This window comes from Centropristis striata, chromosome 22, assembly GCF_030273125.1.
Source record: "Centropristis striata isolate RG_2023a ecotype Rhode Island chromosome 22, C.striata_1.0, whole genome shotgun sequence".
In the NCBI taxonomy this organism is placed as follows: Eukaryota; Metazoa; Chordata; class Actinopteri; order Perciformes; family Serranidae; genus Centropristis; species Centropristis striata.
In genome coordinates this window covers 17,879,293-17,906,919 of record NC_081538.1, presented here as the reverse complement: position 1 = coordinate 17,906,919, position 27,627 = coordinate 17,879,293, and the positions used below count along the sequence as shown (strand labels likewise).

Sequence of the window (27,627 nt, the reverse complement as noted above, 5' to 3'; positions counted from 1 at the left end):
GAATTAGCCGTGCGCTTGGCAACACTTGGATCTCCTCGCTGTAAAACAATAAAACGATGGAGGCTGCTGAGTTTTGGGGGGCAAATTGGATGTTTCTGGGTAAGCCAAATAAATATCACCGTCATCAACCATCGTTATCAACACACCCAGACCGTACTTCTGTCGTTACATAAAATACAGTACAGTAAAAATACAGATGTACTTTTAAGATCGTCACCTGAGTGTCGCCCAAGCATTCTTACTGCTTTCTCTCATCAGAGTTACTTTGGTATTGTAGACATGAAAAACTCCATGTACATAAATTAAATTTCACATGTAGATTGTTAAATATGTATAAATCAGTTATACCTACACTGGTGGTGGCCATCTTATTGGTAATGACCGTGCAACACCAGAAAGTGTGGCATTTCAGATGTGAATACGTAGTAACGATAGTGTCCGATTTGGGATATGTCTCTATATCATCATTTGACTTTGTATCACTGAATCAGTACGGACTCTGCGTGTGTGTTTGGTGGAGACAGAAAAGGGCGATGATCATGAGTGTGAGTCAAACATCTGAATGTTGCATCCCATGCTATGGTAAGAAAACTGCAGGAAAACAATGCCCAACCTACCACAAAAACACCCATTTGTTTTTCAATAAGGTTTGCATGGGAAGCTCCTATAATCCACTGTTATTGCTGCACTTTTAACACATTTTTTCAAGTTAAAATCCACCCTAAACTGATTTTGAAATGTTTTGACCTCTTAAATTCAACTGACTCACTAGTACGTCAGTCATCGCAAAGTCATGCTGTGCACTCAAACATCATTTAAACCCACAGGACTTTATTTTGAATTCTAGCAGAGATCACAGAGTTTCCAATGAAGGAGATCAAGCATTTCAAGAATAAAATGATGCACAAGACAGCTTGAATATTTCAATTTGACGTAATGATGTAGCCATAAAAACATTGGGTTTTGGATTGAATATTCACTGTAAAGATTATATAGCTTTAATGCAGAGTTGGAAAAAGTTTTACAGAAAACAGTGCCGTTAGACTGTGTGGGATAAGATATTTCCAACCTTAGAGTTATTTAAGAGAATATAAAAGGGCAAGGCTAGAAGCCTGGGGCACAGTGTGTGTGTGTGTGTGTGTGTGTGTGTGAGAGAGGGGAACTCCCCAAGTTGACTCTTGGTCTGGCACATTTTTTGACCCATTTTGTTGTTTATTCCCTCAGAATTCCGACACAGTTCAGAAATACCAGTAGAAAAAAATAATGACTCCAAAAAAAATTAAGTTTAAGGCAAAATACAATTTTTCTCATTTCCATATAAATGAGATGATAACAAAAAGCTTGAGATATACTTAAAAATATATTCTATTATTTTGTTTGGTGCTTCATTCTTCTTTAGGAAAAATGTACTAGCTGCAGCAGAATATGCTGCTTGTCTCATCCGGAGCGTGTAGATTTGAGTTTATCTGAATAATCCACTGTACGTAAAGTAGCTTCAAACTTCTGCACAAACTGATACGTCTGATGTTTAAGTTTGCCTTCTCTGCACTTTTCATATTGTACCATGTCACTGTCAGCTTCAAATCACTAAAGGTTTGAAATGTTCCTTTTGTTCAAGGCTTCATGCCTGGCTGGTGTGCCGCCTCCCCTTCCTTTTTACCCACCTTTGGAAACACTGAAATGTAATTAAATGTATTCATAAAAGATCTTTTCTAATTCTAATTTTCCACAGTGATGAATTCCTGTAAGCCCTAGCCGACCCTGAAGATTTAGCATGTCTGAGTAACTTCATAAAATATAAGATAAGCCAGAAGAATGGATGTTTTAAATTAAAAATGTTAAGCTTTTTAAATGATCAAATTATCTGTCTCGCAGATTTACACAGAGACACACACACTCTCACACACATTTGGCCTACTGCACATCTACAGTTGTGATATGGGGAGCTTTCTATAGACAGCACCTGCTGGCCTGACTGGTGACTCTGGGGCAGGGGATGGGATGTGTGTGTGTGTGTGTGTGTGTGTGTGTGTATGTGTGTGTGTGTGTGTGTGAGGGGAACTCCCCATTGGACAGATCGCGACAGTCCGGAGCCACGGGAGGTTTTCAGTGCTTAGAAGGCAGGGGGGCCCGGGCCTGGCCAGGGCACAGCAAACCCTCCCTCTTTAACTCACCATGTCCCGGGGCGAACAAGTTGACCCCCTGGTCTGGCGCGCCTCACGCTTGCCTACCGCCGTGTCTCGCGACAGGAAGAGCCGTTTACCTTATGGGAGAGCCAACAGCCTGGCAAAGCCCGACTCTTCTCCTAGGTACAGTTTGAGCTTGTGCCGTGTGTGTGTGTGTGTGTGTGTGTCTGTGTGTGTGTGTGTGTGTGGTCACATCAAGACTTGGATCTTTCATTGATGATATGAGGAGGGTGGATTAATGTCGGTGGCATCATGAACTGGTAATTGTTTGGTTTGTTGGATTTGTGTACAGCTTTAAGTTCATAGAGTAAATACATAGATATAAATATGAATGTTTTCTTGATCTCTGTCATGGGACACTGTTTGTGATAAGTTTTAGTTAAAGTTATTTATTAGTCTTGTTAGTGGTGTTTTTGACGAGTTTGGTACTACAAAATAAAAGCACATTGGACTGCATGTATCATTAATATCTTATAGCTGTGCAAATAATTGCATATCGCTGTTGTTGCACCTCAACACCCCGTAGGGAGGATGTTGGTGATCTAAATCATTACACTCTGACACTAAAGTCATCGCTGTTTTCATCTGATTTCCTGCTAGGAGTGACTGTCGCATGACATGATCTTTCCCTGATTTTAAATGACCTATAGTTTCCAAAAAAAACAAAACCTCAACCATAGAGGTGGCATATCAGAAAATACTAACAAGGATTATTCAGAGAAGTCTTTGAAAGCACTAATGAATTATGATGTCCTTTTAAAAGGGGGGCAGATTATAAAACACCCATATGGGTTGTTTTAAAAGAAGATGGCAAGTTACTTTTTGTAAGTTAATCATTATGTTTTCATATACTGTATTTTAGAATATTTGGTGTCAAATAATTAATAGTGGAGAAATGACAAAATTAAACAAAAGTGTCAGTATGCTTAATCAGAAGTACTCATTGGATAGTCAGACAGCTTCAGAAACCCCCTCTATCCATCTACTTCAGATGTCAAGATTTCAATTCTGAACTGATTAAAATGAGCTTTCACTTTCAATTATTTAAAAGCATCAAAAGCAGAATCTGCAATATAATCAACACACAATAGTCTAAAAATGTCTCCTTTACTGCTTAAAAAAAGTTTAAAATGAAAATTCAAATCAACATGACACTCTTACTTTCCATCCATCCATCCATCCAACCAACCAACCAACCAACCAATCAACCAACATATAGAATAACCTTGTCCATAAACAAGTGATGTTGTGGTTCATTGTTGTCACCTTTACCCCTGTTTTTAAAGTTGGTAGAGTGGTCGCCCATTGAACGGAAGGTTGGTGGTTCGATCCCTGACCATGGCAGCATACATGTCGAAGTATCCTTGAGCAAGACACTGAACCCCAAATGGCTCCTGATGCTGCGTTCATCAGTGTGTGCATGAACTCCCAATGGTGGCAGGTGGCACCAGTGTGCCCTGGTAGCCTCGGCCACCAGTATGAATGTGTGTGTGAACGGGTGAATGAGGGCAGTTTGTAATATAAAGCTCTATATAAGAGCAGTCAAATTACCATTTAGCTTCAACTACCGTAGAGTCTTTGGTTTACACTATTATTGCTGGAGAGATGCAGCATAGATGCATGAAGACCAGTCCCAAAGAAGCTGTGTGTAGATGCTTAGTGCAGCATGTTGCCCCATAACAAGCATCAGTGCTAATCAGGCTTTGAAGAGGCCACGTTGAACAGACCAGCCACTGGACAGGAAGGTGGGATGACTTTTCATTACCTGCTGTCATCACACTGGCCTGAGTGCCTGAACACACGCCATTTTGGATCTCAAATCCATCAGTTTGTGTCTGCCCTCAGGGCTGCGGCTACAATCAAGTTGAAACTGGTGTTCCTCACATTTAATAGGACAGCGAAGGCATCCAATATCGCTTGCATGTGCGCCACAGTGTCGTGGACTATTAAACGGAGGCCCTGCAGATGTATGTTGTATTGGATCAAAAGTGACAGACTGTACCCCCCCACCCCCTTCTCCTTCTCCTCCTCACCACCACCTCATCCCCTCTCCCCAGTCCTAGATCTTGCCCTCATGAGTTCTAGTGTCTCTTTTTCCACATTGGAAAGATCTTAAATGCTGTGGGTTGGATAAGCCCTCCAGGCTGGCGACCCTATACCATTTCCTTCATGTTTCATTGCCTTTTATAAAGCTGGAGGAGGGGGGGGGGTCAGGATGGGTCTTGCGGTGGAAAAATGCACCACAACACCCCTGTTTTTTTTTTTACTGTCATATACGACTCAGGGCTGCTCCCACATGAATTGTACTTTCCTTCTCTGATACTTTTGCAACCTCTGTTTCCTTTAGAGATAACGCTTGTTCCGCCTTGCTAACAGCCCCACACCACACTCCCACTCTGAATATGGACAAAAAACTAGAAAGAAAGCAAACGGACAAAAGCTTTAGTTAGAGCGGAATGCAATGCACAAATCTAAGCTCAACCCTTTTTCCATCAAAAGGCTGAAAAAGCATTTTAGAGTGCGACAGGCTCCATTAATCTCTGTCTAAGCTTGTCCTGTCTGTGTGCTAAGTGCCATTTAGGGTATTTAATAGAGCACAAAACATACCACTGGGAGATGAAATGCGGTGCAGGCTGTGGGGGGTTTGGAAGACGAAGAAAAACACATTTAGTTGCCAGACATCATTAACCGACGTGTCATGTATCATATAGTTCATTAATGACATGATGCGAAGGTGCTCGCCACTATAATGGGAAACTGCCCTGAACTTGTTTCCCCTCTGCTCTGCTGTCTGCTCCAGAGCTCGTTAGCATAACACCGCATCATGAAAACCTGCAAGGTCGATTAGAAATGTACAGTGACTCGGCACTTTATCACAGGTGGTTTAAAAGTGAGGTGAATTGTCCAGAGGGAGAGGCGTAAATAGATGGACGTGTGTGGGAATGTGTGTGCATCTACAGTATGTGTGAGAGGCGGACGAGGCATGAATGCTCGCGGCACAGAGAATGGGAAACCAAAGACACTTTTACAGAGTTAGACAGCTAATTAAAATTTTGCTCACCACCTCAAAAGATCCTTGTCGCTCACCGCTCGACCTCTCTGAACAAAGCATTAAATATCACACTGTCGCTCTGTGACAGCTGATTTGATTCTACAGAATGATGAAATTTATTCAACATATTGACTGGAAATCATCTCAATGAGGCCGTGAAACTTCTGTACCAGCTCCCCTTTTGTTGTACTTCTGCATAAAAGGAAATGATGCATAAAGAAGAGGCTTCCAAAATTACATCAGCAATAGATTTTTATAAAAGTCATGAACCGTGCTTGTAATGAACTCCTTATAATAGCAATTTCTGATGATATATCCAAAGTGTGTAATTCCTTTGATATAATAATGATTATATTTTCAAATATCTAGTCCCTGTGATCATTTTCTACTCAAAGCAATGTGATGAGTTACTTGTATAATGTCATTTTTTATTCATTTTGGGTCACAGTGCCAGCTAAATACGTGAAATGTTAAAAATGTTAACATCTGTTGGCATTTGTTGAACTCGGTTTCATGCAAAGTCAAGAAATGTACACTGTAAGGGGACAGAGCATAAAGTAAGCTGAGATGACTGCAGTGCGTCACTCAGCCACCCAGTATAGGTAGTTTATTGTCTCTGTCCACTTTCACTCACCAACGCCAAACCAGCAGCCCACAATCACAAAACAGAGAACAAGTTGTTCTTCGTTGTCAGAAAAGAAAGATGTCTAAACAGACTGCTGGTGTTTGTTGCTTCCTCTGTCCTCCAGCTGAAGAGTAGCTCAACTGCTCTGGTCACTGTAGAGGACAGACTCAAAGACAGTTCAGTAACTGCTGCGGCTCTGTGGCTCTCTCCTCAAAAGGAACTGATTGGAATTTCTGTCTCCTGTGAAAGGTATGAATGGAAGCCTGCAATTAGCTGCAATTTTCTATAAACTGGTTTGTCTGTAATCTGTGACAGTCAGAAACCAGAAAGAATTGTTTGCAGTATTCACAGCTACTTGAAGGGGGGCTTTGTTAGTTGCTAGCAAGGTTATAATAGATTTGGATTTTACATTAATTTTAGTTTTAATTTCGTTGTCAATTTTTGTTTTCTAATTCAGGTAGTTTCAATTTGTTTTTAGAGTGTGTTTGCTAGTTTTAATTATTTTTTACTTTTTGGAAAATGCTTAGTTTTAGGTTAGTTTTTATTAGTTTTAGTGTTAGTTTTAGTTTTTTTTGTAATGGAGTATTTGTTGGGTGCCAGATTTAAAAAAGTCACAATAAATGTTGCCTTTATTTCCTTTGTCTTACCCATCTCAGCTCCAATAAGTTTATTAAGTCATAAAACCATGATGAAAAAGATTTCATATCAACCAAAAAGGTTTTTGCGGGTGGGATTGTCCATAATTTGCTTGCGAAATTATAGTTGTTTTTTTTGTTTTCTTTGTTTAACAAGTGGAAAAAATAGCCACTTGTTTATTGCTAATGTTATACTAGCTAAGGCTCATTTAGCTGTAACACTGCCTGCAATATATTTTACACGTGTCTTTTTCTCTGTTTCAGTTTTTTTTTGTTTTTTCATAATTTGCTTGCAAAATGTTGTTTTCTTTTGTAAATAGAAAGTACTTGTTCCACTTGTTCCGCTTTTATAATGCTAACTGGGCCACAATTACAAAGAACGTACAAGAACGAGAACTTTTCTTTACTCCTTGGCAGTTTACAAGCAAATTAAAATTATAATGAGTGGGTTTTCAATTTCTTGTTTAGCAATAAAGCCAGCCACAAACAATATATCCCCCAGGCCACTAGGTTAGCCTACTAACCTAGTTAAAAAATGAAAATATGTCTTGTAGGGGCTATGAATAAAGGCTCTGTGCACTCAGTTAATGTCAACAAGTGAGAAACACTCACATGGTTTGCGAGTCACACAGTTCACACAGGACGTTACACTCAGAACATTTACACACAGGAATAAACAACAGCCTTGCCACCTGGCCTTCAACTTTGTATTGTTTACAGGGTGTACGCATGATGATTAAAGGCATCTCTTTGTACATAAAGCACTCTACAAGTAGCTTAACTACTTCCTGTCAAACACGAATGGAGGGGCAGCTCGCGTTAATTCCCGTCTCCGTGGATGACTAACAGTGAGTGTTGGGTTATAAACTGTGACTGGTGCTGTGGGCATTTCCTCCGCCTCTGCCTCGTGTGTTGTGCGTCTTGGGGTTTTTCATCAAACGGTGCCACCAAGAAAGTGATTGTGAAAGTTTTTGGAGCTGTTTTATATCAGCGGCACTTAAATGGATTTAGAAATGTTGTTGGCTTAGTCAGACGCGTGTGGTAATAAACATATGTGAGCCATCATGTGAAAAAATAAATGAGCACTGGCCTGCTACAGTACATTATGGGTTATCTCTCCTTCTTCTCTGCTTCTATCTGAATGCCTCTTCTCACACACATTATTACATTAAGGCATGGATTAAGAAAATTCCAGCAAGACGCTGCTCCCATTCCTCCTCTAACTGTGTTAACAGTGTGTCTGTCATCTGCTCTCTCTTCAGTCTCACAGCAAGATATGCAAGTCCTCCGGGCCACAGTGGAATAGGCTCACCACAGAAGAAAAACACAAGGTAAATATGGCAAATACTTCATGTACTTCCTTTATTTTATTGGCTCATCTGATTCTCACATCTTCTGTGTTGTCTTAAAGTTCTATACACTGAGCTCTGAGTGCTTTCTGCATGACCCTGTGCCCTCACGCGTATATCCATTTTGCTTACAGTAATGTTTTCATGTGTTTGTGAGACTGTAGCACCTCAGGGAGGTCAAAGGTCAGGGTCAGCAAGAGAGCAGCAGTGATTCAGTGTTGTGTTCGAGGATACTTCAGCAGTGTGTACATCTGCCTCAAGGTGACTTGTACCTTGTGCATCACAGTCTTTTTCTCAGGCAATTCATGCCCTTTCAGTTCTGCACAACCATAGTGTGACTGATTTTTTTCTCGAAAATAAATCCTTAGTATCTTAGGTTTTACTTCATAGAGCAATCAAAAAAGTCCAGACATATATGGGAAGGTACTTGTATATTATTTGCTTCCAAACCTGTTTTTTAAGTACTGTGCATGTAAGCAAATGTTGAGTATTCAGTCAATAATTAAAATGAATGACAGTTTGAAATGACTCACACCAACATTAACAATTCGGAGTCTTGGGCTAGTTTGTCCATTTTCGACTCACTTGTAAGTATCACTTAAAAAAGTGTTTATTATGCCATGCTGGTGTATTTTTTTCAGCACAGCCACACATATAAAAAACAATTATTATTTTTTCACTTTGACTTACAGGATCATCATTTTAAAAACCAAAAACACCCAATAAATCTACTAAAAATCTGTTTTGAAAAAGTCATACCAAAGAAGAACTGGTCAATAAAGAATTTTAAATGTTGCAAATGTAGGGTGAGGTTACAAATATAACATATAAGAGGTCAAATGAAGATAACATATAGTTCTGTATTTGTATACTCAATATATTTGACCTTATGTCCGGTTTTACTTGGCCTATCATCATCCAACAAAAACTGGCATGGAGTTTCAAGCCAGTACTTTAGAGAGCTGACGGGAGGGCTGCTTAGTTTTTTCATTGTGACATCCTGAAGAAGTAATGGCTGCCATTGGTGACTCCAGCGTTAACTAACACAGAGCAATCCTGGCTGAATAACAAGTTTCACTTCAAGTCTCTTAATCTCTGTCCACAGTCCAACACTTTTACTACTCGACTAGTGCTGCTCTGTGTGATGTGTCCTTTGGGAACAGCCCCTTTTACACATCTTGGCAAAGAAGCCACCTCGAAATGAGCCACCAGACTTTATAATGAGACTCTTTGTGTTGCCAGGCTGTAGGCTGTGGCCAGCAGTCAGGGAACCACAGGTCTGAGCTACTCTGGAGCAGCATGTGTGAGCTGGTAAACCTACCAGGGTCACTGACCTTCCTTCCTGTCTCAAAAACATTTAGGCACAAACACGGGAACACCTATTGTTCACATTTAATATACATGCATATGAGACATGTGAGATATCCACTCACAAAGGCACCCACACATACTGTATGTACACACCCCAGGGTCCAGTTGTCTGATGCCCGCAGCATTTGTTTCAGCTCAGAGGCAGTGGGAAACAGCATGTTGGCAAATAATTCCTCTCCAGCCGCCACTGAGCAATGGCAAAAATGCTGTAGCCAGCAGCTCCAACCCTATGGGTGGTAATCTGTCCTCTCACATCACTGACAACAAACCTCACTGCTGCTGCTTTGCAGAAATAGCTCTCTAGTTCCTACACACAAAGCAAAAACCTGTATGGGAGGTCGATGAGTGGTCATAGTGTAGGTATTCCTCCGTTTGCCATCTGATTGTGATTCATACAAGCCTGATTACCACATTTAATTGCTTTCTTGCAATCTGGGAAGTTATTTTTAATCAGCATGAATTGTCTTCTCTCCTATCCCCGAAGCAAGAAAGTTTTAGTGGTGCTAAAATGGGAAAACAATTGATGTCTCTCACATACTGTGCTGAATGTGGTGAAGAGTGTTCCCCTCAAGGTGCTGCAGTTTTACAGTTTTTTACGCTCTCACACTTTATGAGACACTCTGCTCGTTAGCCAGAGCTGAAGGAACTGCCCTCTTTACTAAGGCACCAATACACTTCCATCTGCATTCACTCTAGTAGATGGTTTCTATTGTTCTAAGCTACTATGTTGCATTTTTTATTTGGTCTGTTCAGACCCGTGCAGTTAATTACCTATAAAGAAATGGTTACATATGATTTCAGGCCCAAGACAAGAGGTTGTCTATGTTTAATTCATTTCATGCTTTGCTTTCCAAGGATGAGTAACTAGTGATTATCGGGGGTCGATATGGAGCTTATAGTGCATTTCTACACTTTAAACTGGGTTGCTTTCTTTGGAGTACTGATTAACTGCTCTGCAGTTCTGTTTAATAGAGATACCTGAGCAAAACTAAGCTAAAACAGCTTTACAGTCTGAATAAACTGGCCTGGGATGAACACAACTTAACACTGCTTTTACTTCCCCTGAGGTCACCTATACTTGGTGCATGATGCATATCAGACAACTCAGAACTTGAACATTTGGGTTCTGTTAGCTCACACATCGTTATCCCTCCACTTATCCCTCACTTTGTTATGGTCAGCCATGTTTTTTTTGTTTACTTTTTGTATTGGTTGTAGGTTGGAAATTTCAAATGGGAATTTCAGCCTTGGACTTTGACTGGAACGCAGCATTACAGTAGCTTCTTCACATCTGCTGTAGGGTACCTGTGTATGCTGTTGGGCTACATTATGCCTTTAAAAGACCATAACAGTGTATATGCAGGTTCTAGCTCGTTAACTACAAATGTGTAGACTCACTCTATACGGTACATATTTGATGATCAGGTGTTCCAGGCATCCATTGATTTCCATAAATCTTTGTACCAACTTAATAGACTCTTTGCACTTAACTTGTGTCATCCCTCAGTGTAAATGTTAAGACTGGATTCATTTTTATGCATTTGTGCCAGCAACAACCATCACAGGAGGCATAATGTATGAAGGCGTTATATTTTCAGGTTGTCCGTTTTACCTTCCTCATCTTCATGAAGTTGATATCTCAGGAACGACTTGAGGGAATTTCTCAGCGTGTTCTCCCATCAAAAACGTCAGTATAGGTCATGTGTACAGGCATCGGAAAACAAGCTATATTTATGGATTTCACCGTCCACTGTAATGCGTCCGCCGCCACCTTGCTGACATAGTCGTGATTGACAGCTGAACCAAAGTTTAAAAGGGCAGATTCCTGCGTGCAGTCGGAGGTAAAAGTAAAGCATTTTTACATTAAGTTACGTGAATCATGTTCTTGAACATAACTTATGGGTTTTTTTACGTAAATTAAGGCAGCAATATGTTAATATGTGCCATGAAAGGCGATCTTAAATCTGGCCTACGTGCCATAATTTGTGGAACTGACACATGGCCTTTTCTGCCGTTTATGTTGGAGAACTTGTTGGAATTTCTTCAAATTTGGCACAAACCTAAAATCCACTTGGACTCAAGGATGACCGATTATATTTTCATGGTAGAAGTCAAGATCACTGGGACCATATTTTCGGCCATAACTCAAATACTGTAAATAAAAATCTTCACTACTTATATGGATCTGGACAGAAATGAATGTTAACTGCAACTTGACTGGTTGGTGGGGCCGTGCAAAGTGGTACTTTGTGGTATTACAATCCAATGGCTGACTGAAACTTTCAATAATACACATTTGCATATGAAGTAAAAATATTTTTTTATTATTCCAAATGGGCTGAAATACTGATATGATCCATTGTAGGTCCAGAAACTTCACCATCTCTGCAGCAGGGGGTGATGTTTGACAGCTTGTGGTATCTTTCTGACATTTTAATGAGCCTGAGGTGGCTTTGGCTTTGCCCTGGAGGGACTGTGAATCCCACACTGGCTGGACCAGATAACCTGCACTCAGGCAAACTGAAGAACCTGGTGTAGAACTGGCTTTCCAAAAAACTTGTCAAGGGAAATGAATCGTAAGCACTCTCTCCTCTGCAATATTGTTGATAGCTGCTGACTGACAGGCTGGATAATGTGTTTGTCCATTCCCTCTCTCCTTCACCTCACCATCCTCTCTGTGTCTGATACACTTCCTCAAGTCTGTCCTAAAACAAAATCCTTGTCCAGAATTTACATCACATTTCCCCCTCAAGCTCCATTCTGCTGATGCATTATCAAACATGTATTTTGGAAGATGAAAGAATCTTCTGATAAAAGGGACTACCTCTGATTTCCATCTGAATTGCCTCAATCTGCCTCTCATTTCCCCACTGTTTATCTCTCATTTTCTCTTGTCTGGCTTTGCAGCTACACTATTTTTCCTCTGACTCTCTCCCTGTCTGCATCCATTCCCCTTTCACTTCCATTCTCTCAATTCTCTCCTTTGTTCTTTTTCACATCTTCTCAGTGTTTTTTTCTCTTAATTGTTCACTTTCTCACTCTCTTTTGTTCCTGCCCTTGTTGATTGTACCTGTGGGAGCTAAAGACCCCGTAGCTACTGATCTGTGCATGTGTGTGTGTGTGTTTAGGAGTCATTGAGGTGCTTTTAGTTTTGCTTTCTTGTGAGATATTTCATCAGAACATCATTATTCAAAGTCTCTGTTTCCAGCCTGTCATTCCTACCATCTCTCTCCTTCTCCGTCTCTCTCTATGATGAGGCTGCTGCTGTACTAGTCCATCTGCGAGCGGCAGCCTCAGATCACCTCTGCAGCTCAGTGCGATCACTCAGGCAGACCACCAAGTCTCTGCTCTCAGGCCTGGATCTGTAATCAGAGTACAGTCTGCTGGTGTGGCCTCTGTAGGGGTCTTTTAGCATCTAAAGAAGTCAAAGAAAGCTCAATGTAGCCACAGTTGCTGCTTCCTGATGTATTTTTTTGCACTTGTGGACATTTTATTATTGCACAATTGCCTGTATGAAACAATGTTGCATTGTTCAGCACATGGTCTGACTTATCAGGCAGTTTTCCTCTGACTACATGCTTGCTTAATCGCTGAGCCTTGTTCTATTTTTCAAGTGAGACACCCAAAGCAAACTTGATATTTTTGCAATTATACCTGTACAGTACCACTCAGGTCCCCCTGTTGCAATAGTGGAAGTGCTGAATTTTTTATTGCATGCTTTCTTTGTTTTGTGATGCATCAGAATATGCAGCGGATGATTAGTGATAAATCCTGCAGCTTAAAGGATAATTTGCTTCAGTGACATCAGTTAGTAGAGCTGTCTTACTCTGCAGACTGTCCTGCACAAGCCGTGTTAGAAGATGAACTGGGAGCATTGGCATGGCCAGGTTTTTGCCCATTGCTATTTCATGTGTAAAATGTGATAATAATAAGCAGAATTTTGAAAAAACATGCTTAATATACTTTTAATTTTCATAAAGAAGGATGTGCAAAACATGCTCACATGATATGCTAAGAGCAGGCATCTGGATGTGACTAATGATCTCTTTTAATATTGGTCAGTCTTGGTATGAAATAGATTCCAGATCCAGTGATGAGTGTGACGCCAAAAGGCACATCAGCAGCTTGTATTTCTGCTGCATTACTGACCTACATCTTGAGGACACTTCAGGGAAATAAAGACCAAGTGTTCTCAAACTCTTCTGCTATTGATCACTCTGACATTTCTTATCAGCTGCAGGTTGCCCTGCTGTTGCTTTCAAATCCCCTCACACCGACCTGACCTATTCTTCTGTAATACATGATGTAGTGAATCATAGAGAAGAGAACTATTCCCGATGAACTTCATCATAGCTACTTCTGTTTGCAACTTCAGGCAGTGTTGGGAGATATTTCTTAGAAATCAAATAAGTTTAGGGTTGTGAACGATAAACCGATGCAACCGGATATTGGGTTTAACAAGTGAGAGATACTGCTGCGTCGGTAGCAGCCTCCTCGATCCATACAAATCAGCCACGAACTCCAAGATGAATCGGTTGTAGAGTCATGGATCAGGTATCGCGAGACGTGGAATCAGTTGGCGGCTTCACACACTTGCAGTTTGCGTCAGCGTCTCTAAAACAACGAGAGCTGAAGCTGCTCGCGAAACGGTTCTCGCACAACTCCATGGGTCTCTCCGGTCTCTCCCAAGTCTCTTATTTTGCATCCCTGCTTCCCTCACTGCGCATTCACTTGCTTCACTCGTGAAACATTTTAAGAGACATGAGATGTACTTTTCTAATGACGGTAGCAGCGGGTCACAGCTGGATCAGCTGTTAGTCGTTTTTTTTATTTATCTAGGGTATGTTAATATTTCTTTTCCACATTTCAATTCCAATGTTTCTTATAAAACTAAAACAACATCAATACAACAATACCATCGTTTATCATGATAGTTTCTGGGGAAATATATCGTCCTAAAAAATGTGTTACCGTGACAAGCCTAGTCTCCTGCTTCCTCCCACAGTCCAAAAACATGCACTTAGGTTTAATTGGTGACTCTAAATTGCCTGAGGTCTGTATGAGAGTGTGAGTAGTTGTCTGTCTCTATGTGTCAGCCCTGTGGTAGTCTGGAGACCTGTCCAGGGTGAACCCAATGTCAGCTTGGATCTGCTCCAGTCCCCCACGACCCGAGTGCAGATAAGAATTAATAAATGTACCTGTCTAAAAGGTTTGTAATATGATCACTTTTGAATCCCTTTAAAACCCCACAATTCTCTCCATCTGTTGAATGAGCAAGCAAGGTTGACTCGTGTTTCCCCCATGCTCTATCACCATCATCTAGCTTTATTTTGTCATGATTTCAGCACAAAATACTATGTCACAGTCTGTTTTATAAGCAGTGAAGCCTAAAAACAAAATGGAACACATGAAATGTGTTTTTTTCCGCTGGGGGTTTCGACCACTTCACCCTTTTTAAAAGAATTTCCCCTCCGACATCTCGGCTCCATCTGCGATACGGACACGAGTGACATATTCAGCGTAGCCAATCGATTATCTTTGTTAAAGGACATCATGACAGCTTTCAGGCAGCGAGACAGAAAGACAGCAAGTTTTAAGAAGCTATTCAAGGTTTTTCTTTCGTTTCCCTCTTGATATTGACAAAGACATGCCCATGAATGAGAACACCCACGGCTCTCTGTTGCAGGCAAGGTCCCCGCTCAATGCCCTTTTGTCACATTACCTACCTTTACTCACATCTTGTTCCCTGCAGTCTGTCTGCTGTAAATTCTCTTCCTGTCTTGTCGGATGGACATTTTTATTTGATTTGATTTGACTGGATGCAGTTTACAAGATTGTGAGGAAGAAAAAACATATAACTAGGCCAGGTATGAAGCTCCAGACTGACGTAAGAAGCAGTCTTTGGAATCAGTTCATAAAAATCACATCAAACCATAATAATAAAGATTAATGGCAGAAATAAATCCAAGTCGTCATAAATCTTGTTCTGATCCTCGAGCCAGATGCCAAATCTGTTTTTGAGATAACTTAGTAACAAACAGATGGGTGAAAGCATCTGGCAAAGTGCAGAAAGAATGCAATGTAAAGTTATTGTACAATAACAACAGGTTTTTGATGAGATAATTCTTTTAGTGTCCTCATGGGAGTCATGAAAATCCTCCAGCTGCAGCGTGGCAAATCAACATTTGACACCGGCGGCTTTGACTCTGTCGAGAGAAAAAGATTATGCAAAAGTGTGCATGTGCGCGTAAGAGAGCAGAGACTGACTGAAAACACAAACCTCTCTGGTAGGTGTAAGCCTCTGTTCCTCTGTACAGTGTCAGTCAGCAGAGGTACAGAAATGAATAGTGACGATCCACGGAAGGAGGAGGAATAAAGAGCCAGGATATTTTCATTTTTCTTCCATTAATGGGTGCTGACAGAGCTCAATCAACCTGTCATGGAGCAAACTTTATATTCCGTCACGTAGTTTCACCAAAACTCAGAGTTCACTTCCTTTCATCCTTCTTATCCCACAAGGGAACACACACTCTTACAGTCTCACAGCGCTCCCTTGATCCTCTTCATCTCACACACTGATATATATACTGAGCCCAGGGTCGGCATTCATGACACAATGGAAGGACTTTTTCAACTTATAGTGAGCCAAACTTTCTCTGCCTTACTTTTTGGTCAGTATAGAGTCTATACAGTCCAGCTCAAAGCCTGCACTGCAAAGGTGTGTCTAAAAACAAGATAAATCCAGTAAGTCTGAGGGAAATGATCTTGCTGCATGGACAGATAATTTCACTTGACAAGATGTCTTGAATTAAGATTGTTAAGTCTAGAAATAAGCATGTTGAACGCTTAATATAAGAAATTAACCCTTAAAACAAGATTTACATTTAGTCATTTAGTCATTTAGTCATTTAGCCAACGTTTTTATCCAAAGCGACTGACAGGAAGAGTAAAAGCAAACAATCAAGGTATACTGCAATAAGAGCTATTAGTGCATCAATAAGTGCTAGTGACAATTCTTTGAGGAGTAGAATTATCGTGTGGTCTAGGAGAGAAGATGCTCTCTGAAGAGCTGGGTCTTCAGGAGTTTTATAAAGGTAGAGAGGGACGCCCCTGCTCTGGTAGGAACTGGTAGTGGTTCCACCAGTGGGGAACAAGAAGTGCAAAGAGTCTGGATTGCCTTGGACCAACGGGGGGTAGAGCCAGGCGCCGTTCATTGGAAGAGCGCAACGGTCGTGAGGTAGCATATGTCTGAATCAGGGCGTTCAGGTAGGTAGGAGCAGTACCAGAGACAACTTTGTAGGCCAGCATGAGAGATTTGAATTTGATGCGGGCTGCAACAGGTAGCCAGTGGAGCTCAATGAGCAGCGGTGTGACATGTGACCTTTTTGGCTGGTGGCAGGCCTCTCAGGAGGGCATTACAGTAGTCAAGTTTTGAGATGACAACAGCTTGTGTCAGGAGTTGAGTGGCAGTTAGGTAAGGTCTGATTTTTCTGATGTTGTAAAGTGCAAAGCGGCGGATAGCAGGGGTCCCAGCACTGAGCCCTGGGGAACCCCTGTGGTGAGGCAAGACAAAGTAGACAACTGGCCATGCCAGGATACACTGAATGAGCGTCCTTTGAGGTAGGAATCAAACCAGGACAGAGCCAAGCCAGAGATGCCCATTTTATAGAGAGTAGAGAGGAAGATGCGATGGTTAACTGTGTCAAATGCAGCTGACAAGTCAAGCAGAATGAGAACTGAGGACTTTGCTGCTGTTCTTGCTTCTTTTAAGGCTTCTGTCACAGACAACAGAGCAGTTTCAGTTGAGTGACCGCTTTTGAAACCAGATTGATTTGGATCAAGAAGATTGTTCTGTAGGAGGAATTCTGAAAGTTGCTTAGCGACCGCCCGTTCAATAGTTTTGGATAAGAATGGAAGAAGTGAGACAGGACGATAGTTCTCGACTTCAGCAGGGTTGAGAGAGGGTTTCTTGAGAAGAGGTGTTACCCGAGCTGCTTTGAATGCAGTGGGAAAAGTGCCGGAGGACAGTGAGGCGTTAATCACATGTGTGACAGCTGGCGTGATGGTTGGGGTAATTGAATGAAGAAGGTTTGTTGGTATAGGGTCCAATGAGCATGTAGTAGGACGGCTACATGTCAACAGTTTGGATACCTCACTCTCAGAGAGGGGTGTAAAGCCAGAAAATGAGGTGCTAGCAACTGATTCAGTGCCGCCCAGCTGAGATACAGAAAGACATGTAGTAGGACTTCTACATGTCACAGTATTAGGAGTCGGGTGGGGGTCAGAGAATTGGCTGCTAATTGCTGCAACTTTTTTTGTAAAGAAGGATGCAAATGTGTCTGCGGTGAGGCAGGTAGGAGGAGGAGGAGGCGGAGGGTTGAGTAGTGATTTGAAGGTGGAAAAGAGTTTCCGGGTGTCAGTGACACTGTTGACTTTGTCGTTGTAAAAAGCGGTCTTTGCATCGGTGATGCTGCCTGAGAATGAGGACAATAGTGTCTGATAGTTTATGAGATTGTCGGCAAGTTTGGATTTGAGCCATTTTCTTTCAGCAGCTCTGAGCTTGGTGCGCTGTGATCGGAGGGAATCAGTCAACCATGGGTGGGATTGGTTGGGTCGAGCAGGCCTTGTAGATAAAGGACATAGCCTGTTCACATGAGTTCAGAGTAGAGCAGAGTAGAGCAGAGTGAGTCAGTGGCATCATTAGCCTTCAGAGAGGAGAATGTGCTGAGTGGAGGTAGGGCAGAGGCAACAATAGAGGAGAAGTGGGCTGGGGTGAGCAGAGGGTTGCTCTGGTAGAGTGACATCAAACTGGATAAAAAAGTGATCTGACAGGTGGAGAGGCGTTACCACCAGTGCATCTGTGGCACAGTTACGGATGAGAATTAAGTCAAGGTTCTTGCCAGCTTTGTGAGTAGGAGGACTTTGGACCAGCTGGAGGTCAAATTAATGAATTAACGTCATGAAGTTATTAGAGTCTGGACTGTCGAAGTGGATGTTCATGTCGCCCAGGACAAGCAACGGACAGTCATGATCAGGTATGGAAGAGAGCAGGGTATCTAGCTCATCTGTAAAGCCACCCAGCTGGCCTGGTGGACGGTAAATGACAACAACGTAGGCTTTAACAGGAGCAGTTACTGTAATGGCATGGTATTCGAAAGTGTCATATCTGATGGAATGTAGCAGAGGGATGAATTTCCATTTATTGGAGATTAGCAGGCCAGTCCCACCTCCACGCCCAGAAGGACGGCGGGTGTGGGAGAGGGTGTAATTAGTGGAGAGAGCAGCAGGGGTGGCTGTGGTCTCAGGTTTGATCCAGGTCTCAGTGAGAGCAAGGAGCTGAAGAGAAAGGTGGTTTGTGTAAGCCGTAATAAAATCGCTTTTGTTTACTGCGGATTGGCAGTTCCACAGGCCCATGGAAAAGGAAGTGACAGTGTGTGAGGACTGTTTGAGAGGCCAAAGGTTAGATAGGTTTCTGCACCTTTTGGCCAGTTTTCTGCGTGGACCGGAGACAACAACAGGAATGGAGTGCCACATATTGTAAGACTGGGGAGGGAATAGGCTTGTCTTAGCCTCGTCCGTCTTACCCAAGGACGGCTGACGCTGACGCTTCAGCAAACGCCCCTGCTGTTCTCGCATTAAGCCCTCTGCCAGAGCTGTGAATGGTTGGAATTTCCAATTGAAGTGCAAAATTGCTCACACCTGGGGGTTGTTACCAACCCTAGATGGCCACTTAATTGCTCACTTGCCCTCACAGAGATGAATTCTCAGAATTCAGAAAGGAATGCAGATTTAGGCTGATCACAGAAAATATTCAGAGAGATTCAGACCGCCCCAGCTGAAAAACTCTTACTGCCCCAGTCAGTATTGTTTTTTTAGTGAATTTCTGTATATTTTGCCAGTATATACTTTCACTTCTCTCAATGCAACGCAACCAGAGGACTTTTCGTCAGATCAATTATCTAACACTTCTTAATCTAAAGTTTTTTTTATCTTGATAAGAAACAAATCATTGTCAGTGCACTCTGCTCGGGCCAGTTCATCGCTGCTTGCAGCTTTAATTTATCTCATTTTAAGAGTTCATTTCTTATTTTAAGCGTACAGCATGCTTATTTCTAGATTTAATAATCTTAATTTTAGAAATATTGTCAAGTGAAATTATCTGTCCATGCAGCAATATCATTTCCCTCAGATTTAGTCTTGTTATCTTGTTTTTAGACAAACATTTTTCGCAGTGTAAGTTGGGGTTTTACGACTTGTTTTCACTGCCAGCAGGGTTTCAAACATGCAGGGCTACCAGTTGATTTTCTAGAAGTTCACATTTAAAAAAAAAAAAGTCTTAAAACAATACTCATATGCCCACATGTGCATTGAAGGAGACATTGGTTGCTGTAATTGTGTGTATTAGCACCTGCCAACACACCAAATTTATGTACCAAAAAGTTTGTGACAATAACTAACATGGCGACAATGGAGGAGGTCATTAAAATGTATCTTGAGGCAGACATGGAGGCAGCGTGGTATGCCAACGATCTGTATTGTAAAAACAGTGACTGGTGAGCAAAAAGGTTTATGGCATACCCCATATGGGATACATAGGATGGGATTTTTTCACAAGAATAGAGAAGAGCAACAGTTACAGCAACCAAGGTAGCACTTAATTTGAAGGGGTATGCATAAGACTGACATGACACTGTCATAACCATGACATGACATCTGTCATTAAGATGAGGAGGCTTTATGCATGCTTATGAATGTTGTCACTAAGTGTCATTCGATCAGTTATGGTACTTTAAATGCAAAGTTGACATTGTTTGAGGCTGAAACTATCACAGCAAAGAAAGAAAAAGTGGAAAACTAATTCCTATAATGTATAAGTATGCTTAAGTTATTGACCAAGGTATTTATAAATCAGCATCATAATCTGTTTAACTACTTCCTTACTTCCTGGTTGAACATACATCACAAATATTAAAAGAAACTTCTTTTTTCTTTTTTTTCAAGAATAAGCTATCATCTTTTGTTTTTTTGTTTTTTCCCCCCCAAAAGTACAACATGTACATGTACGTGAACATGTTAGGGCCCTCAGTTTAAGGAAGTAATCCTCTGTTCTTGTCAAAAACATCCCAAACAATGTCAACTTTGCATTAAAGGTTATATAAATGGCCGAATGACACTAAATGACAACATTCATAAGCATGCATAAAGCCTTCTTCATCTTAATGACAGATATCATGTCATAGTTATTACAGTGTCATGTTAGTCTTATGCATACCCCTTCAAATAAAGTGTTGCCGCAACCAATAACTGAAACGTTCATATGGCATGAGAGTAGACCTGACAATGTGAACTTATATCCTGTCTTAGCTCATTTATTCATTCAAACCTTGTCTGAGACAAAGCTGCTCTAAAGGCAGAAACAAGTTAAATCTCAGGTGCCGTACAATGCTTTCAGCTTTGAAACATTGTCATGCTTCAGCCCCCAGAAGAGCTCTAAAGCGCCGATATGTTAACACCTTTAACATCCAACCCCTCTCTTTCAGGTTACCAGGACCCTCCAGAGTACCTGCTGCAGGCAGCGGGGCCTCCAGGAGCCCGGGCTCATCCAACCTCAACCGCCGCAGCCAGAGCTTCAACAGCATCGACAAGAGCAAGCCTCTTCAGTATGCCAGCGGCAACGACAGAGGTAAGCACGGCACATTACTGCTCTTAGCAGCGCACTGTGACACCAAGCTCAAGAGTGTGATGCTGGGATGGAGGCTGCACCCATTTCACATTCTCCATCCCAGCCACTTGGTGGCACCACTGACTCAGACAGGCGAGGCTGCAGAGGAGCCCAGTCCCTCACTTTACCAGTCTGCACCAGTCTGCTGAATCATCCCCAGTTCTTTTTATTCCAAGTGAGTTATAATGGATGCCATTAAGTGGAGGCGGCGGCAAATTTTCACAGCGTGGCAAGATGACCGAAGGGCTGCGTTCAGGCAGCTGCTCTGTCAAGCACGATGAAGCTAATCAGAGTCATTATGCTTTTGAGAGAAGTGTTACAGTGAACGGCAGTTTATTTAAATTGATAATTCACAAATAAATACTTGTTTCATCTGCCTCTTTATGTTGTCAAGAGTAAATATATCGGCTCGCAATGTTTTAATTAATTTGCTGTTGACTCACTCACTCTATTTATAATAGCTGTAAGATTTCCTTTTGGCTCATTCAGAGGATTTATCATGACTTATTGGATCGTGCAGTGATAATAATTGAAACTGATCCCCCATTTCAATAATTAAAGCCATTCCTGAGGAGTTTATGAAGTGGTTTTAATCTTAAAGCATTGTGAGTGAGGGTAAACACTGCAGGATTCAGTGTGTGGAGCTGAGAGAGGATCTGGTGGATGAAATGGAGGTGGAGCAGAGATGCAGAGAGTGGCATCAGGCAGCAGTAACTTCTCTCTCTTTCTCTCTTCGTTCCATTCTAAAAGTTCACACTGTGCACTAGGGCTGGGCGATATGGACCAAAAGTCATAACCTGATATATTTAGGCTGAATGTCAATATACGATATAAATCCTGATTTTTATTGCAAAGTGAGAGCGAGTGTTCAGTCAAAGTCAAAGTCAAATATGACATGTTACAAGTAGTTTTATTGAAACCGGTGATTAAGTGAACATAAATACTGTATAAGGAGTAGCTTATTTTTAAAATCAAAGCTTCATAAAGTGCACATTTAAATAAAAAAATATCTTAAATTAAAATAGCCTATGAAATAAAATAGGCCAATCTTTTTCTGAAATAAATATATTCATAAGAGAAAAGAATAGGGAACATTACAAAAGAACTAAATATGACAAACCCTAGTAAGAGCAGCATTTATATATGAAGAAAGAAAAAAAATTTAACTATATCGATATGTGGTCCATATCACATTTAAAAATATATCGATATATATTTTATATTGATATATCGCCGAGCCCTACTGTGGGCTCACCTTTCCAGTTTCTGTCTGAAACGTCAAACTCTTGGATGCATGGTGAGAGATGATGGAAGGCAGAATCGGGACAGCAAATGTGTGCTCAAGTGATCATTGAGAAACTGATCACATTCGTTTTGTGCTTTGGTTGAACAATCAATCAGTTGTTCAGGTTTATCCTTCAGCAAACGGCTTTATGAAGCAGTCAGTCGATCAGTTTCTTTTCATTGTTTTTAACAATTTTTTTTAAAAGGGTGTATGTGTCCTATTCCGGGCCGCTCACACAGAGCAGGTGAGTCCTGCCAGAAGACAAAGCTTCAGCTTGCAGAGATAAGACACCTGGCATTGGAGCTTCTCTGCAGGGGAGATGAAACAATGTTTTGGTCTAAAAGTAAAAGGAAAAAAAAGAAAAATCAATTGTGGGGAAATGTCAGCGATGCAGACAGAACCTTCTGGGCAAAAGCAGGTAGCAGAGAGAGCAGAAGACAGAAACGGATACAGGAAGTGTCTGCCACAAGCCATTTTCTACATCTTTCTGTTCTCGTGTTAAACAGTCTCTTGTTTTATCTTACATCATTTCATCTTTTTAGCTTGTGGCTTAACAAGCCTTTTTATATACAAAACATTATTCAGAAATGTAGACAATGTGTTATGAAAAGATAAAAACAGTACAAGAGTGTGTATATTTCAATACAAAACAAGGTTCCTCCTCAATTATACACAATGGAACTTGTCAACGATCTTTACCAGATTTGCAGTACAGCATAAAGCTTGACAGATGTCGCACAGTTGTTATTTTTATTGTATGATCTGATATTGAAACTTGGAACATTTGTGCATGTGACAGAAGACAGGAAAAGTTAAGGGTCATCAAAAGTGCCTGCAGGATAGCTTAGCCTGGATAGCTTCTTTAGATTTTTGTCAATACTCTTTTTAACACAACGGAATTTAAATTGCATGTATTTTATTCAATAACAGACTGGGTGTATTTATGTAAATGGTGAAATGGATTGTACTTATGTAGCGCTTTTATTCAAAGCGATTCACACTACAGACTGCGCTTATTCACCTGTGAACACACACATTCATACTGGTGGCCGAGGCTACCAGGGCACACTGGTGCCACCTGCCACCATTGGGAGTTCATTCACACACCGATGAACACAGCATCCGGAGGCATTTGGGGTTCAGTATCTTGCTCAAGCATACTTTGACATGTAGGCTGCCATGGTCAGGGATCGAACCACCGACCCTCCGATCAGTGACTCAGTTTTATAGTTTTTAACTTGTTTTTTGGGGATTTTTTGAAGGTAGGGTTCAAATATGCCGGACTGTTTTCCCCTCAAAAACGCCCCCATAGGTCGTTTGTACAAGAAGCAACATTTGATCCATATTTATGTTTGAGACTGTCCTCCCCACCCTCTAGTGGCGTAGTAGTAATTATGAACGACTCCAAGGAAAGTTGAACTTGGTGCAGAGGGGTGATGGATCGATCAGACAGACCCTGGACTTTCACCCAGGAGAACAGTGTTCGTATCCCATGTCAAAACAAAGCGTAACTATGTCAGACTTCTTAAACTGTCTATAATAACAACTAACCTGTGGTTTTGTAGCCTAAATTCAACAAAACTGCTACCTTTTTTACAACATTGAACCTTACGTTTATGTATAATGACTTGTGTGCTATTTTTACAATGCTACAATGTCATATTTTTTTAGTGTATGATGCTTTTATTCAAAGCGACGTACATTTGAGAGTTAGTACAACACAAGCAAAGATGAAGTCAAGAAAAAACACAAGAGTAAGTGCCATGGATCAAGTTTGAGTCCAATAGGATGCAAGTGCTTTTAGGCAGTACGAGCATTTTTTTTTATATAGTTCTAGTTTTCTATAGTTCACATCTGTGTCGATTATCTGTGAAGGTGTTCAGGAAAGAGTTGGTCTTCAGTCTGTTCTTAAAGATTGATAGGGACTCAGCAGATCGGATGGAGTTTGGAAGCTCATTCCACCACCGGGACTCTACAGAGGAGAAGAGTCTGGTTTGATATGTAGAGCCCTTCAGCAGTGGAGGAGCGATTGTCAGTGAGAGCATAGTGGATGGGAGGGTTTGTGGACCTGAACAAAGGAGTTCAGATTTGCAGGAGCTGTGCCAGTAACTCTTTTGTAGGCAAACCCTGTGAAATGCTCTTATGGGTCGTTTTGGGTGGTATTGACAGACGACCTATTGTATTGTTTAGGTTGGAGATCTTGTTGAATACCGGTATGCGTATAATCATATATTCTTGTTAGTCAGTTAATTTAGAAACATGGTTTTCTTTTCATCTAAAATGAATAACAGAATTATAATTTATTGTAAATATTGCTTTCCTTATCTTGTTATCTTTTTTCTGATGCTTGCTTTGGCAATATATACATTGTTATGTCATGCCAATAAAGCCAATTGAATTGAATTGGTTGTAATATGATTTGTGCATTTATTTAGCTAATTTTTTTACTTACAATCTGATTCCAAAACATTTGTGACACTTATACTTATACTGTCATTGTATAGTCACAGCCATGTCATACAGAATTAACAAATGAATGCATTCTGTTGTATTTAGTTTATCTGTCTCAGACAACTACCCAACTTTTTTTGGCATTGGGGTTGTATGAGGAGTTTAAATTGCTGTAGAAACCATTTCCAGTGTGACACATTTTCTTGACATAAACAGATACAGATAGAGATAGAAGCTCACCCCCTGAAGTGATGTGTGCTCTGCCAGTAAAGGAGGCTCCACATGAGTTAAAGTCGTGTTTTCGTTTGTTTCTTTCCATAACTTTTTTCATATATAGGCATATACAGCCTCATGGGGATGAAGAGAACCCATTAGAGTGTCGTTCCTCGACCAAAGTGAAGCTCTGACCAAAGAGAACAAAAGCTCAAAGGCCACAAGGGGCTTAGCATTATTTTTGTTGCCATGCAACTATCTAATTAGCTTCAGCCAATTCAATTGCAGCATCAAAAGGGCATGTTTGTAAGAAGAGACTAAAGAAAGTTGGTGATTGCTTTGCTTCTTGTTAGGAATGAGGATTGGTGGAAGCTAAGTGGAGAAGCTGGTGACCTCCTCTAGCAAGACGATAATGTGTGATGTAATGGTAGAGCTCTGAGTGATATAAAATGCATCCAAACAGCAGAGGTGGGATAGAAAAGATGCCTCTACTGTATCACTAGCTGCAGGTTTTAAACATGTGTGTGCATGTATGTCAGTGTGTGCACGTGTCATTTCAAACATGCAAATTATCACTTCAATCCAGACGTTTTGTGCATCATCTGTCAGTTAGTTGCAAACTGCACATATGCGTGTGTTTGTAAGCAGACGGTCCACCGCCGATCAGGAGAAATGACATTTCGTTCCTCGGCCGGTGAGGCAAAAAGGGAAGAAAAAAAAAAACGAGGAGTCTGTTGCCATGGTAACGACAAGTCACTGCACGGTGAAAAGTGCGGTGGTGCTGCGAAACAGCCTCCAGGGTGGGGAAGGAGGGGCAAGGGGATCTCTAAAGACGGGTTAATTGACTGGACACACAAACAGACACACACACAAAATCAGACACAACGCTCGTAACCTCTTTCATTCACATTCATAATCTGCCTTGAGGCCCACTGTACTATCTCTAAAGATGAGGGGTTATAGAGAGGACACAGACAAACACATAAACAGAAGAATGGATGCTCTCTCATCCATGTTTATCCATGTGAGACGGCTGTCTAGACACACACACACACACACACACACACACACACACACATGACTACAAATAAGTGGGTTTTTTCTCTACACAAGATTTGTGAGTCTATTGGTTAAGTCTAATGCAGTTTTACTTCTGCTGGTCTGAGATCAGAACCTTCTGTATTCTGACTCATGTGAGCTTTCTAACCTGCTAACTCATTACTGGAAAACAGGAGAGTGTCTGCCAATTCATTGCCCTTTTAAATATGCAGAAACATTGTTCTTATACAAGCAGGAGGAGGTTCTGCTGCACTCAGACATGTACTCTTTTGTGGGTGCTTGATTTTAAAAAAATGTGCATGCATTGATGTAAACACACACATTTACATGCCACGCACAAATATGACACACACGCCTACTACCAAATTAGTCCTCAGAATTAACGAGAGATAACATTTTTAAATATCTAGGTTTTTTTGTAAGAGTCGATTAAACAAAACAGTTTTCTATCATGTATCCCAAGCACAATTTTAAATAAAGATTACGTCTTAAAGTGTCCAAATAACAAAAAAAAAAAGAGGAGGAACTCGCAAATCAGAATCACAATCAGAAGCCTTTATTGTCATTGCACAGAGTAACAAGTACAAGTACAAGTACAAGGAAATTAGCCATCAACCCGTCCAAAACGTATAAAACACACAAACAATATGACAGTGGTGAACAGGACAGGAAGACAGAAATATTACATTTTACTTAAAAAGTTACTTAAATGTAGCCTATGTAATCTTTCTAACACAATATATCATGAAAGATTTCCATGTCCTTTTTATTAGGTCTAGGTCTACATAAATACTGAAAATATCAAAATGCACACAGTCTGTCTCAGAAACTGTGTCTTTAAATGAGTCGTCAGGACTCACACCACAGGAATGAGTTCTAAGAAGTAAGTTAGCATTTTAGCGCCCTGCGGTCTATCCTCTCAAACTCAATAAGTATTTTGAATGGGTTTTTGGTTAGAGGTCCGACATAAGGTCCTAAGGTGATAAAATTCCTTAGCAAATACCCAGTTTTTACGTGTCCTTAAAAAGGAGGTTATAGTTCATCTCATAGCATCTAGTCATGTTTTTCACTGCTCTTGCAAACTCTTGTAGATTGTTGATGAGGTTAATAAGGCTACGGTTTTGCTAGTTTGTTAAAACTGCTGGTTAGCTTGTTGGAGACCTCAATCATAACGGTAGTGATGTTCAAGTCATGTGACCATTGTGTAGCTCACTATAGCATAACGTTAGCTTTTTACTTCTGTCGGCTGCATTAACACTTCAAACATAATAAATGTGACATAGAGAGTGCAGATGTGGAAGTCCCGAAATGCTGACCAATCAGAGCAGACTGCACTTTTCCAGGAGGGGGTCTTAACCCGTATTCCCTCCTCAAATTTACGACCCTCTCATGACCTTCAACACACATAACAACTGCTATTAAATCACTATACATCAATATTTTTTTTCATAAATCTCTTAAATAACTTCAGACTTGTTCAAAACTACCAAACATTGAATAACTTTAACAATTTTAACCCTTTATATCCCAGTTTCTATATTTGAATTATTCCATAATTAAAAAAAAAAATTAATTATTTTCCATATAATAAATAGTAGGGAGCTGGGGTTTTGTTGGAGATTAAAGTCTTGGATATGTCAAAGATTAGCAACAAAATTGATTAGGTTGCATTAATATTT

At 40.8% G+C, this 27,627-nt stretch overlaps 1 protein-coding gene across 1 annotated transcript in view; it reads left to right on the top strand.

Moving 5' to 3' along the window:
* nav3 (neuron navigator 3) overlaps nucleotides 1-27,627 on the top strand; it is a 248,969-nt gene that overhangs the window by 108,399 nt on the left and 112,943 nt on the right. The window contains 2 exon segments of the mRNA XM_059325699.1: nucleotides 7,761-7,829; nucleotides 20,759-20,901. Coding sequence (XP_059181682.1) covers nucleotides 7,761-7,829; nucleotides 20,759-20,901 — 212 coding nt within the window.